This window comes from Megalobrama amblycephala, linkage group LG1 (assembly GCF_018812025.1).
Source record: "Megalobrama amblycephala isolate DHTTF-2021 linkage group LG1, ASM1881202v1, whole genome shotgun sequence".
In the NCBI taxonomy this organism is placed as follows: domain Eukaryota; kingdom Metazoa; phylum Chordata; class Actinopteri; order Cypriniformes; family Xenocyprididae; genus Megalobrama; species Megalobrama amblycephala.
In genome coordinates this window covers 47,722,280-47,737,787 of record NC_063044.1, presented here as the reverse complement: position 1 = coordinate 47,737,787, position 15,508 = coordinate 47,722,280, and the positions used below count along the sequence as shown (strand labels likewise).

The following is a 15,508-nucleotide window of genomic DNA, read 5'->3' as shown; positions in this document are numbered from 1 at the left end:
TGTTAGTTTTCTTTATTTTACAAAAAGCACAACATTTTGTTTTTACTCTGAGTGTATACAAATAAAAGGAGATATTCTATAGTTCCAATTGATGTATTACTTATGTCTCTATGACAAAAAATGACAGAGTATTTTAAGTCTGTTTTGCTGCAATGTGAAAAAAAACCTGCAAAACGCGCCGGCGCGTTTTTAGACCTCAGAGTGTTAATTTTTATATATATGGCATGTTTGTGTGCTGCTGCATGTGTAATATGCAGAGTGTACGTGCGTTGTGCACCCGCCTATAGGGGCATATTACTACATAATGCTCTTTAACTCTCTGAGGTCTGAAAACGCTCCGGCGTGTTTTGCAGGGTTTTTTTCACATTGCAGCAAAACAGACTTAAAATACTCCGTCATTTCTTGTCATAGAGACATAAGTAATATATCAATTGAAACTATAGAATATCTTCTTTTATTTGTGTACACTCAGAGTAAAAACACAATGTTGTGCTTTTTGTAAAATAAAGAAAACTAACATGATGCGTGATCTCTCATCTCCCTCTGAACGAAGTCCAATCTGATAGTTCTCAGAAAATGAAGTGTAACTTAGTGAATACTAATCACAAAAAATGCATACTTATGTCTAACAAAACGTTGAAATGTCAGGTTTTAAATCGTGCAAGTCAAATCGAAAACAAACATTCTGTGTTTATGTAATCTGTATGAAAAGAGAGCCATGTCAGAAGTCCGTGATTCAGCTCATTACCCACTAATGCGGCCACACCCACGGAGCCAGCGCTATTCACAGGCAAATTCAGAGACAACACATGCATTCATCATCTCAATCGTGTATTTATTGCCTTGAAAATTGTTTATCTGGATGAAAAAGCCATGGTTAGCGATCTCTGGAAGACATTCAGTAAATTCCTGTTTGTTTTCTTCTATTGATAAGTTTTAAGTGAGTTTTTGTTTCTTTAGCGCCCTCCGGCTGTAGTATGAATTGGTAAACACCATTCATGGAATATCGTCTTCTTCTTAGGTGAATTTGTGGACTAAAATGCACAGAGCGCCTCCGACTGCAGTATGAATTGCAAACACCAGCGCTCATAGAGATAACAATGAATATTAAATAAAAAATAACTCCTCTGTATAGAAAATTGACATAAACATATGAGAATCCTATATTTCTCCAAATGTGCATGCTTTTAAACTAAAAGCCTATATTCAGACTCTTTGCATCACAGAAATACATTATATTTTAAAGTATAATATAAAACCATTATTTTATATTGTAATAAAATTTTCTGTATGTTTCATATACCATGATGAGCTTGAGACATCACAGAAGTTTTTTTTCACAGCCTACCTGACTGAAATGCCTCATTAATATGCAAGTCTTTTCAGGTCATTACTATTCAATTCTTTTGTCTTCACAGGTGAGAATGAGCCATTATTCATGGAGATTCACGCCTCCTCGCATACCGTGTTTCTTGGCAAAAAGTGTCTTACAAAAACTAAATCAGTATATTGTTATAAATGAAAGAGTAGTCAGCATAATTTTTACATAATTTTGAAGCAAAAACTCTAGTCTACAACCTTCAATACCCAAAAGTCTTGTGAACACAGATTTAATATACTTTTATTGGCCTTATATCAGTGACTTAAGTTTTTTGTTTTTTCAGTAACCACGCATAAACGTTATTCCTTCAAAAACACAAACATGTACACACATGTTCCTCACATATTATGGTAGCCTAGTTTGTGCTGAATACAGTGTAATGGCACTTGTGTCATTAATATGTTTATGAACAACTGAAAAAAGCACAAATGTCAGGGCATGTCAAAACTTCTCCAGGCCCCAAATCAGCCTCAGACTCCAGAGGGTTAAAGGATTACAATGTAAAAGATTATTATTGTGTGCTTAAAGATAAAAACGCTTTTCCCGTATATGGTTGGCTCGTGCTTTAACCTCGCGCATGAGCAGATTTGTTTCCTAGCTAGAGAAGCGTTCAGTTTTTCCACTTGCAAATTCCACCATGTAAATAGCGAATACGTCATGGCGCGAGCACAACTGGCTTTTAAAATGAATGGGTGATGAGACTCTGATTGGTTTATTGCACGTTACGCCCAAAACACACCCATTACCAACTAAGAGAATAGGGACAACCATTTTAGACCATGCGTCGGGCACGTCGACCATTTTTCCCGTCCTTAAACTAGCAAAAGTGGATTCGGACATGCCCTAAGTGCACTTTAGACCATGCGTTTAGATCGTTAAAATAGGGCCCTGAAAGTATGGGTCTAAATGGCATATGAAAAGTTTCCAAGAACTTAATGTAGCTTGCTATAGTGCATGGAAGTAGCTTTAGACACGATCGACACGAGTTTGAATCTACCTTTTGCTGAACTCGCTCTTCTCCCTTTTCCCATCACAAATCAAATCAGAAAGGCATTTATTTTTTATAAAAATGAAGAAAATATTTGGAAAGTGAATAAAGTGCCTAACGAGTGTTTAATAATAAAGTATTTATCGGGTAGGTAGGGTTAGTTTCACTTAGTGTAGATAGCAGATGCCTTAAACAAAATAGTTAAAATCTGTTAAATAAAAATCAACCCCTACACAAAAGTGCCTGTAGCTGCAGAAACATTCATCTACTGTCAAAAGTAAACATTATCATTATATATACATATAAAAAATGTCTATGAAAGCCAGTCCATTCTGCTTGAATTCCATGACAGCTGCCACACTGCAGCATCTCTCAGTCTTTTTTTTTTTTTCAGCCTTGAGTGCAGCGATTGTAGATTTATTCAACCTGCCTGGCCGAGTACATCCCCCAGGACGAAACCCACGCAAGTGCTGCCTCCCCTGCTGACTCCATTTCCACATTTGCCTAAGCTGTGAGCACCACGGAGTCACCACATGTTCTCCTATGTGAGCGAACTTATTAATTATTAAATCAACAATCCCGCAGGAAACAGATGGCACAGATAGCGGGCAGCTAACGCACGTCTGCCTGGCATTTTGTGTGTGTGAGATATTGTAGGTAAGTGGGTGGTTTTAGACTACATAGGATCTGTCACATGTCCCAGCTGCACCTTGTGCCAGTTGGCATGCATGCAGAATTGTGTGTATCACATAAATATCACTATAGTGGATAATTGCAACTGCTTTTTATTTGCTTTAATTGTTTTCAAATCCCAAAAAAATTGATTTTGTTGTTGTTTCTCTCAAAAGCTGAAGTGCTAAAAAGCAATCATCACCTCGGGTTTAGCTAACGTTTGTTATTGCTAAATACTACTGTGACATGAATGAATACATCATGCTGTGATTTGCTTCTAAAGCACACAGCTCACGGTTCGACACTAAATTATAATGAATGGCATAAAAGCATTCTTTAACACAAACAAGCCCCATTCAGTAAAACTCTACATCACAGAGAATCTGATTCTTTCAGAATGTTTCTGAAAATATGTTACAGCTGTTTTTAAAGGGTTAGTTCACCCAAAAATGTTTGTCATGAATTACTCACCCCCATGTCGTTCCACACCTGTAAGACCTTCATTCATCTTTGGAACACAAATTAAGATATTTTTGATGAAATCTGATGGCTCAGTGAGACCTGTATTGAAAGCAAGTTAATTTACACTTTCAAACACCCAGAAAGGTACTAAAGTTATATTTAAAACAGTTCATGTGACTACAGTGGTTCAACCTTAATGTTAAGAAGTGACGAGAATACTTTTTGTGTACCAAAAAACAATTACGACTTTATTCAACAATATCTAGTGATGGGCAAATTCAAAACACTGCTTCATGAAGCTTCGAAGCTTTACGAATCTTTTGTTTCGAATCAGTGGTTTGGAGCGTGTATCAAACGATCTCAAACTGCCAAAGTCACGTGATTTCAGTAAACGAGGCTTCGTTATGTCATAAGTGTTTCGAAATTTCAATGGTTCACGTGACTTTAACAGTTTGATTCATGCTCTGAACGACTGATATGAAACAAAAGATTCGTAAAGCTTCGAAGCTTCATGAAGCAGTGTTTTGAAATCATCCATCACTAGATATTGTCGAATAAAGTTGTTATTTTGTTTTTTGGCGCAAGAAAGTATTCTCGTTGCTTCATAACATTAAGGTTGAACCACTGTAGTCACATAAACTTTTAAATATAACTTTAGTACCTTTCTGGGTGTTTGAAAGTGTAAATTAACTTGCAATACAGGCCTCACTGAGCCATCAGATTTCATCAGAAATATCTTAATTTGTGTTCTGAAGATGAACGAAGGTCTTACGGGTGTGAAAAGACATGAGGGTGAGTAATTACTGACAGAATTTTCATTTCTGGGTGAACTAACCCTTTAAGGTGTCAATTGATATTATATAATATGCTGATTAACTACATTAATTGCAATTAATCACATATATCAATATTTGCTGAAAAAAGCCCGCAAAGTATGCATTATTTTGGCAGAAAAGTAACTCACAGTACAGAAATTTCAAAAAGTAGCTTTAGAAGTTTTTAATAATTGTTTGTATTAAATTAATAGCATCATTTGACACTCCTGTTACACATTTTCGCTGCATTTCACAAGGTAATTTTAATGTCACACTTTGCACCCACAATGCATAGTAATGTATTTGGCTTTATGGTGCAGCTAATGTTGAACAACCGACTTAATACATTTTCTCATGGTAAAGAGATTTTTGTTAATTGTCAAGGAGATGCGGTCTGGGAAATTTGCTTTCCAAATCATATGTTGATTTTGTGAACAAATCTGGCTTGATAAACTCTGCTGCTTGGCTGAGAGCAGACGGTCTCTCTCTATGAGCTTCATTGCCTTCTGTTTCTATTTCTAATTTAATTTGAATTTGAATGGCATCATCATCAGTGTTCATTCTGTATTGAATCGTTTTTTCATCCTGCTAAAACATGGTTCTCAACTGGTTGCCGAGTGATGCCAAAGACTTCACAACAACAGTTTGCTGAGGGTGACCAGGCAACAGCATGTGTCTTCAAAGCAGGGACAGGAACAGGGGAGTGGCTATGGGCCACTGCCCCCTTGGCTTCATGGGCTGAAATGATCCTCCAGCAGGCAGAGTACTGTATATGAGCAGGGTGGATTTCAATCCGCACTAAATGCATTCTGTAATGACTCAGCTGCTCTAGATCCACTCCGGGGGTTCCATTTCTCGCTCGCACCCCTTCACTCATCCATTTTACACAATCTGCAGAAACTCCTTGACAAAGTTGGTAGTGTTTTGCTCCTTGGTTATTGAACTTGTCTGTGTACAAGTGGACAAGAGGAGAACAGTGCTTCATTATTAATATATTAATGCGATACGATTTCTGCATTTCACGGTTAAATAAAAGTCTGCGGTATTGGTGTGCTAGCAAGCAAAAAAATATTGATTAATCTATTAGCATTCATTTTAGTTTTGGGCTGTGAATGACAGATCGACACAAGCTTTTTAAGTCTTGTTAACTCGACTTGTCCTCACTCTGGTGAGGGTGATTTTTTGCTGCATGGCTCACACTGAACGGAACTCAGCAAGCAACACATTGTGACACAAATTAATTATAAACATGCAGAAACATGCATAAAATTTATTGAATGGAGAAATCTTTAAAAACGGTAGGCCATATTATGTTTCAGTAGTCTTTTAATCTAGTAGTGTATCCCTAAGCGAAAAGATAATTAAAACGAGGATCAGAAATTAACAGAAGCATGGGGCATAAATGCCACCAAAATTATTAAAAATGACTCAAAACTTGCCCATTTGCCCTTTTACTTGGTTTGGGCCACTGCCCCTCAAAATGTCTGAGCACATCCCTGTCTTGAAGTACTCTTCACAGACCAAAATAGTCAGACACAATTATAGAAGAGCAGGGGGAGCAATAACCCAAATAAAAGTTGAAGTATAAGCATTTATTTAGCTCTTCTGATTTAAAATATTCTTCAGCAAGGACTTACCAAATGCCAGGCGGGCCACTGGGGACTCTGTCTTAGTGCAGAAAGGCTTAAAGACTGCTGTACCTCTGAGTACCACTGTTGTGCTTTTAAGCTAAGATACCAAAGCCCTGGTAACCCTGCTTTACTTGATTCTGACATTTTTTGCACTCTTTTCCTCTTTCAGTCAATGTGCAAAAAGTTATGACTTAAAGGGTTAGTTCACCCAAAAATGAAAAATCTGTCAATAATTACTAGTGTTAATTTCTGTTAGAAACTGCAGTCATATGTACAGTACATATTGGTATGTATTTTGTTTTGCAAAAATGTTGACACAGGAACGTTTTTTCCAATGAGCCTGTTTTGTGGACATATGTTTGATTTGATGTTTGAACAAGCTTTATTTTGGTGTTCCGGGAGTCGTCCATGAGGGGCTGTCGCTTACTTGTTTTGTTGTTTATGTTTATTTTGTCATTAACGTTATGTTCATCATTTGCTGGTTCCCTCCTCCTCCTTCCCTGAACTTGAGCATTGTTACATTGTTTAATGGGGCTTAAAATTAAACATCGAAATGGCACATTTAATTCTTTTCCTATCCTTTTTCTAGAACACTCATCACCATTAAGAAAGTTGTCATAATGAAACCATGCCAAGTTTTAGATATTTTAATTAAGGGCATAAAGAAAATTGTGAAAGCAAAAATGCAAATGGTAGCATTCAAAAATATCAAGCACTACTTTGGCCAACAAAGTTATAATTAATTTGCAAATTGGGACGATTGGACAAGTGATTTCTCTTTTTACCAGCCCTATGTGGACAATAGGCTTAGCATGCCTGGTTAAATTACATTTAAATCACACGTGACAATAAAAATTTGAGATAAACAACGATCAAGCATAACATTATGACCACCTTCGTAATATTGTGTTGGTCCCCCTTTTGCTGGCAAAACAGCCCTGACCCATCGAGGCATGGACTACACTAGACCCCTGAAGGTGTGCAGTGGTATCTGCACCAAGATGTTAGCAGCAGATCCTTTAAGTCCTGTAAGTTTCGAGGTGAGACCTCCATGGATATGACTTGTTTGTTCGTCACATCCCACAGATGCTCGAATGGATTGAGTGAATTTGGAGGCCAAGTCAACACCTCAAACTTGTTGTTGTGCTCCTCAACCCATTCCTTTGTGGCAGGGCACATTATCCTGCTGAAAGAGGCCACAGCCACCATAGAATACAGTTTCCATGAAAGGGTGTACATGGACTGCAACAATGCTTAGGTAGGTGGTACGTGTCAAAGTAACATCCACATGGATGGCAGGACCCAAGGTTTCCTAGAAGAACATTGCCCAAAGCATCACACTGCCTTCACCGGCTGGCCTTCGTCCCATAGTGTATCCTGGAGCCACCCGGCCATCCATGTAATGTAGAGGAAAACGTGATTCATCAGACCAGACCTTCTTCCATTGCTCCGTGGTCCAGTTCTGATGCTCACGTGCCCACTGTTGGCGCTTTCGGTGGTGGACGGGGGTCAGCATGAGCACCCTGACTGGTCTGTAGCTATGCAGCCCCATATGCAACAAACCGTGAAGCACTGTGTATTCTGACACCTTTCTACCAGAACCAGCATTAACTTCTTGAGCAATTGGAGCTACAGTAGCTCGTCTGTTGGATCGGACCACACGGGCCAGCCTTCACTCCCCACGTGCATCAATGAGCCTTGGCCGCCCATGACCCTGTCGCCAGTACACCACTGTTCCTTCCTTGGACCATTTTTGATAGACACTGTCGACTGCAGTCTGGGAACACCCCACAAGAGCTGCAGTTTTGGAGATGCTCTGACCCAGTCGTCTAGCCATCACAATTTGACCTTTGTCAAACTCGCTCAAATCTTTAAGCTTGCCCATTTTTCCTGCTTCTAACACATCAAATTGAGGAGAAAATGTTCACTTATCCCACCCACTAACAGATGAAGAGATAATCAGTGTTATTCACTTCACCTGTCAGTGCTCATAATGTTATGCCTGATCGGTGTAAATTGCTTGACTATGTGTGACAAATGGCCTCAGTCTCTTCTATTTTGTTAGAAAATATATTATATACATTTATATTTTTATAAAATATAATATATACATATATTATTTAAAAAATAAATACATTAAAAAAATTACTGGTAAGACCAGACAGAATTGAACCTACTCTACATGTCCTGCATGACCACCACAATACCCAACTTGCCTGGATAAAGCTACTATCTACGGTACTAAACAATGCCTTTGGCAGATCACACATTAACAGCATGACATGATTAAGGGGCTCTTTTCTAGTTTAAAATTCAATACATATGAATTCCAACAGTGCTCTCAGTAGTGATGCTAAAAATCTCAAGTTAAAAAACTGCATCTAGTGGTAATCACATGCTCCAGTAAGCCACTAGCTGTGGTGGAAGCCCTCCCTGCTGTCTAAATATAAATCTGAGCATTATCCTTGCTAGCCCACTCCTCCGTCCGACTTGGGACGATTGGATGAGCGATTTCCTTTTGCGCCAACCCTGTGTGAACAAAGGCTTAGCATGCCTGGTTAAATTGCTTCCTTTGAGAAAAGATAAAAGTCCATACATTATTAATCCTCCCATGTTACTTCTGTTACACCACAGGACAGCTAATGAATCTTGTAGACGTGCAGCATTAATGTCTCTGTCTAACAGTGATGCCTGTGTTTCAGAGAGAGAGTCACCCGCAAAGACATTCAAGTAAACTACAATTGGTTTGGATGCTGTATACTAAAAGTCAAAATAATACAATTAATCAAGATTTAGGAGGATGGCTGATATATACATGGCAATGTATAATAATGTTGTTTTGTTTTTTTGTTAGTTTTTTTACTGAATTATATGTTTCATTTTTAATAAAATGTATGTACATTCTTAAAAATGCACTTTTAAAGCATTAAAGACTTTTTTTTTTTTTTTTTAAAAAAGGAATCAATTTAATGCAGTACATACAGTATACACACTGCATAAAAAAAAAAAAAAAATGATATAACAAAATAGCCAGTTATGAGTGCATTTGCTATTTATATCCAAGAATCTAACTAACTTTGCCAACCAGTATCCAGCTGGAACATTTGAAACACATAAAACAGCATAAAGATAAGCTGCAAATAAAAAGCAAACCATGTCTGTCTATGAAGGTCAAATGACAGTCTTGCTAAAGATTTCAAGTGACAACTCTCAACAAGAACGCATGGACTGTGTATGTATGGAGTCTAAATGTCTAAGGCCACAAGTGAAAATGCTTCTATTTAGCGTTATTTCATTATTAAATCTTATTTAATACAATCATTTTTATTATAATTATATTATGAGCAGTATGTGCTTTTTATTTTCTGCTATGGAAGAAAGAACATCTGACCTTTTGTACAAAGATGTTCACAGTGTCAGTGTCAAATTTGCCTAGTAATCTAGAAATGTTATACTTTCTTAAATTATTATTATTTGATTACTTTTATCCAAATCCTTCAACTAAAAACCATATTATAATCAATTTAAAACCTTAGAGTGATGCAGGGATGATGTATGCCGGATTCATCATCATAAAGTCAGTGGGGTTTTTGTATGGGTTTTTGGTTAAATGCTTGAAATAAGGTCTGTGGTGAACACAAACTCAAGACATTTTCACGTCCACGGCTAGTTAGCTGTGCATTAAATGATTTTAATGCATGATGTGGAGGCAAAGAATCAAATAATCACTTGCAGTGCATTCAAATCATTTATTGCACATATAGCCATGAGTTATCTCAATTATACCATGGTCATTAGGCAGCATTGATGATTTAAAGCTGTTTACAGTGCAATATTTGACTGGAAGGGTAAAAATTATGGTTATTTTTGTCAGTTACGGTTCCTTAGAGCTAGCATTCTGTCAGCTTTAAATCAGACACAGAGATAAAGTAGTGCTTAAGATTACATTTATTTAAATGAATGAATTATAGCATTTATTTGAATTAATTATTGAATTACCTGTTTGAATTACCTGCATCTGTTCAGCATCTCTGTACAATGAAACAAGTTTAATTAATTACTTGATGTTACCCCCTTGTTGCTGAGAAATGTAATGAAGCGATTCAGTAGTGAAGCTATTATATAAATAAAAGTCGTGGGGCAGCGTTGATAGTTTCTGTGCTCCTAAATGTTTCTCTGTGTGTTTCAATGAAAACAGCGCATTAATATAGAATGGTGATTAAACTGACTTGTGCATTAAACGTTTTTATTGCACATCTTCCAGCCAATCAGAAGTCTGTATTCATACAGACCATGGTATAATTTACATCAGCAATACAAAAGCTCTGATTTTATTTTTTATTATTTTTATTTTTTTTTACTTGTTTTGTAAAATGTGATTGTCGCAGATGTTAAACGTCATCAGCCGAACAGATAAACTCATCTTCTTACTAGTTCACTTTCTCAGCCTCGTTGTGTTTATAATTGTGCTCTTGCAAATTATCACCACTCGAACTTTCAGGACTAAAAAATGTTTTCGGAAGCTTAGTGATGATGATGTTGAAGCCATGTGTCTGAGGTGTAGTTTGTTAATAACCTACATTTAGCATTTGACTTTTGCAGAGTATATTTAAGCTTCAAAATTTACAAATGTTGTGTTCATTTGTAAAGATTATCTTGATGAACAAAATGTCTAAGAATCATAAACTTTTGTTAGTCACATAATAATATAATCCAAAAGTCAATGGAAAAATCCTATTGAGTTTTTGTTGAGAGTTGGCCTACAAAACTAATTTAATCCCTGCACTTATTATAAACTTCATTATAAATCTTTATTTTCAGGTTAAAATGAATTATACTAACTGAGATTGTGAATGTGGTCTCAGACTTTTTTGACCCCACTGTATATGTTATTCAAATTAAACAAAGATTATTAGAAAAAAAATGTATCATGTATCATTATGAAATAATGGTATGAATGTATTTTTTATTAATTTAATAAAGTTCAACCACATACCTCCTCGTTGAGGATTTCCTGACATTGGGAGTAGTTTCCCTTCTTTGCCCAGGTGCCATTAGCAAGACATTCTCTGTACACATTATCTGGGGGGAAAAAAATCACATTGGTTATTGACTGATCCCCACCATATTAAATTTCTAAGGCAAATACTGTAACTAGTTTATATAATGTTTATTCTGAACATCTGCGGACAGATCTGTCACTTCTGTCCTTCTTCATGCATGGTATGTAATTCATTACATAATTCAAGTTATGCAATATGATCCAAAACACTAAGAATGTCAATAGGGCGTCAATCAATATCTGATCTCATAGTGCACGTAGGTTTGACCTTAGCATGGATATCTGTTTAACCTTAACTTTGTGGTAAAAATCTAGTCTCACATAAAACTGATTTACAAACCCCCCTCAACCCCCCATACTGTGCAGCGACATGAAGTATAACACAACACTGAATTCGCTCAATTTTGGTTTACAAACATCTTCTGAAACATAAAACATCTTTGGTAAAAAATCAGTCATGGGTGCAGGTATGTATGAATGAAAAAGTGATTTTAGGTTTCATTTCCCATTTCCATTTCAGTGGTTTCCCATTTCACTGTGGTACATTTCCTCTACAAGGCTTATATTGTGCTTTGAACAGCTTTTGTTAGATCTGGTAAAAGTTTTCAAAATCCCATAAAACAGTTTGAAATCCAACAACATGAGAATCTGGGGCACAGCTATTTTCACTGAGCACTCCAGAACTCTGCTGACAGAAATGTTGAAATACAGAAGAGCCATGAGCATTTTATCCAAAGACACTTATATTACACTCCTGCAGAAACAATCCAAGCGTCTCACACCACAGTAGGTTGGAAATGGGGTTTGTATTGCATTATGCTTCTAGGATCTCTCCAGTTCAAGGCTAACAGATACTTAAACCAGACTGACTTTCTCAATAACATGAAAACCACACATTAATAACAGTTTGTTATGTCTTAAGCCAACTCAGTATTGGCCGAAGCTGAACAAGAGAGCGGCACGACGCATGCATCTGATACTGACACAGGACCCGGCCAATAATGTTCAAATTGTTGAATAAAGTCGTTATTTTTGTTTTGTTTTTGCGCACAAAAAATATTCTCGTCACTTCATAACATTAAGGTTGAACCACTGTAGTCATGTTGACTATTTTAACCATGTTTTTAACTACCTTTCTGGGCTGGATTTCCCGACAACGTTGTCTCTTAGCTCGCTACGAAGACAAAGGTATAGCCTACCTTAACTGAAGATATACCTTTTCTAGGCGTGTTCCCCAAACTATACCTTAGAATCAACGTTTCTTAAGTGCGACATTACCGGGTGCTGTCCATGGCGGTAGTGCTGAATTGGTTGATATCGATGGCTCGAGAATCAATAATTCACAATGCAGGGCTGCTTCACTGTGTTATGTGAGAAAGTGGTGGTTTTTATAGAAGAATCACTTCAGAAGTAGAAACTGCATTTATCAGGACTCATGGGATCTTATAAAAATAATCCAAATTGCAAACTAAATCTATATTGTAATGTATCTATATTCTGGGGGCTCTATATTCTAGCTGAGCCCCCAGCGTGAGTTTAAGGCGACCGTTATTTAGGAACGTATTAAAGGTGCCCTAGATTCAAAAAATGAATTTACCTCGGCATAGTTAAATAACAAGAGTTCAGTACATGGAAAAGACATACAGTGAGTCTCAAACTCCATTGTTTCCTCCTTCTTATATAAATCTCATTTGTTTAAAAGACCTCAGAAGAACAGGCGAATCTCAACATAACACCAACTGTTACGTAACAGTCAGGATCATTAATATGTACGCCCCCAATATTTGCATATGCCAGCCCATGTTCCCAACATTATGAAAGGCATTACACAAGGGCAGCCAGTAACGTCTGGATCTGTGCACAGCTGAATCATCAGACTAGGTAAGCAAGCAAGGACAATAGCGAAAAATGGCAGATGGAGCAATAATAACTGACATGATCCATGATAACATTATATTTTTAGTGATATTTGTAAACTGTCTGTCTAAATGTTTCGTTAGCATGTTGCTAATGTACTGTTAAATGTGGTTAAAGTTACCATCGTTTCTTACTGTATTCACGGAGACAAGAGCCGTCGCTATTTTCATTTTTAAACATGTGCAGTCTGTATAATGCATAGACACAACTTCATTCTTTATAAATCTCTCCAACAGTGTAGCATTAGCTGTTAGCCACGGAGCACGGCCTCAAATTAAGAATCAATGTAAACATCAAAATAAACACTGTACTTGCGCGATTAGACATGCTGCATGACGAACACTTTGTAAAGATCCATTTTGAGGGTTATATTAGCTGTGTGAACTTTTTTTATGTTGTTCAAGGCAAGCGCGAGCTCTTGGGGCGTGGAGCACGAGAATTAAAGGGCCACACACCCTGAATCGGCTCATTTATAATGATGCCCCAAAATAGGCAGTTAAAAAAATGAATTAAAAAAAATCTATGCAGTATTTTGAGCTGAAACTTCACAGACACATTCAGGGGACACCTTGGACTTATATTACATCTTTTTCAAAAAAAGTTCCAGGGCACCTTTAATTCTTTGGAGACGTGTCATGAAGCAGACAGATGTGTAGGTATATCGCATTTATATAATGTTTCCTTTTTTATTCAAAATATTCACAAACTATCATGAATTTTGTAAAATATGTGGAAGTGAATGTGTTTTGTCAATCAATGAGTTGGCACCACAATTCAGATCTGTCGGATTTATGAAATTTTCCCCAAAATACATAGAAGTATTTAGCCGGTGAGCTGGTAGAAGAATAGAGTAAACTTTGTTTCATACACAATGTGTATCTGATATGAATAAAACACATCGTCAAATTATATAATTGAAAGGGTTATTATTGCAGCTTTCGTAGACATCAGTGTAGGAATTTGATTTTTAACAAACTATAAATGTCTTTTTTATATAGCCTAGTACTTCATTCAAATGTGTATTTAAATGTCTGAAACCTAAAATAAACCTGATGTGGTTGAAAACACTGAAAAGTTGTGATATATGACAAGCACTGAGCGCGTCTGTCTCTGGCTCAGCGCCAAAGCACATTTGAATTTAACAGTGAATCTTTGCATTTTATTCTTTGCCATTTATCCTTATTGAACACTGAGTGTATTACAACTTCAGAATTTTATTCGTATAGACAGTCAACAGTGATAAGGAATAGCTAAGAGTGGTCCAGACCAACCTTACGAATGAATGACTTACAGAAGGTATACATAAATCCAGCCCTGGATGTTAAAAGGTGCAATGACGTTGCTGTCTATGTGTGGATCAGATACCCTCAGACTTCATCAAAAATATCTTAATTTGTGTTCTGAAGATGAACGAAGGCCTTATGGGTTTGGGACAACATGAGGGTTAGTAATTAATGACAATTTTAATTTTGGGGTAAACTAACCCTTTAAAACTAATGCATTAAATACTTTATATTAAGTGGACTTAACTACTGTATACTTACATCAAAAAATAAGTACAATGTATTTATTGGGTTCATATTGAATTGCAAAACACTTTTTCTGCTATTGAGGTGGGATATGGGTAAGGTTAGGGACAGGTTTGGTGGTATGGGTAGGTTTAAGGGTGGGTTAAGGTGTAAGGGATGGGTCAACAGTGTAATTATGAATGTAATTACAGAAATGAATTACAGATGTAATTACATGCAGGTGTTTTTAAAATATAAGTACAATGTAAAAACATGTATGTACACAATAAGTGCACTGTATCAAATTATTAATTTAAATGTAAGTACATAGTAGTTAAGGCCACTTAATATAAAGTGTGACCTCTATTTCAAATAAATTCTGTCATTTTAAATTTTATATTATGAATGACTTTTCACAAAAACATTAAGCAGCAAAAACATATTTTTTCACATCAAATCAGCATAATAGAATGGGATCTGAGGGATAATGTGCGCATAAAAAAGACTTGCTGGCCCAAACATTCAAATGGTAGTGTTTAACAAACTTTTGCTTCTCAAGGATGTACACATATTTTTACTGAATAACAGGACACAAATACTGATTTAGAAAATGATTTTTGCAGTGCACAGACATATATTTGAACATTCAGACCCTGTAGCTTCCCTTGAAATACTTTAACGATGCATCTAAATATTTCTTTCTTTTGAACTATATCTGAGAGCGCACAAAGGTTTTAGCTATTATGAGAGTCATCCACCATTTTGAAAAAGAAAAAAAAAAACCTCATAGTCTCATATTTTATTTTAGTTTCCATGGGAACTGCTGCAACTGTTGCAACTTTGGCAATTTGTGCGGGTATGTAGAGCAAAGATTCAAGTTGAGGTGATGCTACAAGATGATTAGAGCCCTGATTGCCTGGCATCAGCTCCCATCATAACAAGATGCAATTATGGGAGTGATATCAGCAAGAGCTTACCGTCCATCATGGAGCTGTGACAGTAGAGGGCAATGGAAATTAAAGGACATGGCTATTTTCTCTTAAATCATGCAGGCCTGAGACACACTTTGCAT

The 15,508-nt window shown here is 36.6% G+C and overlaps 1 protein-coding gene across 1 annotated transcript in view; it reads right to left on the bottom strand.

The window, feature by feature from the left end:
• crhr1 (corticotropin releasing hormone receptor 1) overlaps window positions 1-15,508 on the bottom strand; it is a 96,253-nt gene that overhangs the window by 65,267 nt on the left and 15,478 nt on the right. Inside the window, exon 3 of the mRNA XM_048197343.1 lies at window positions 10,946-11,031. Coding sequence (XP_048053300.1) covers window positions 10,946-11,031 — 86 coding nt within the window. The remainder of the gene's footprint in view (window positions 1-10,945; window positions 11,032-15,508) is intronic.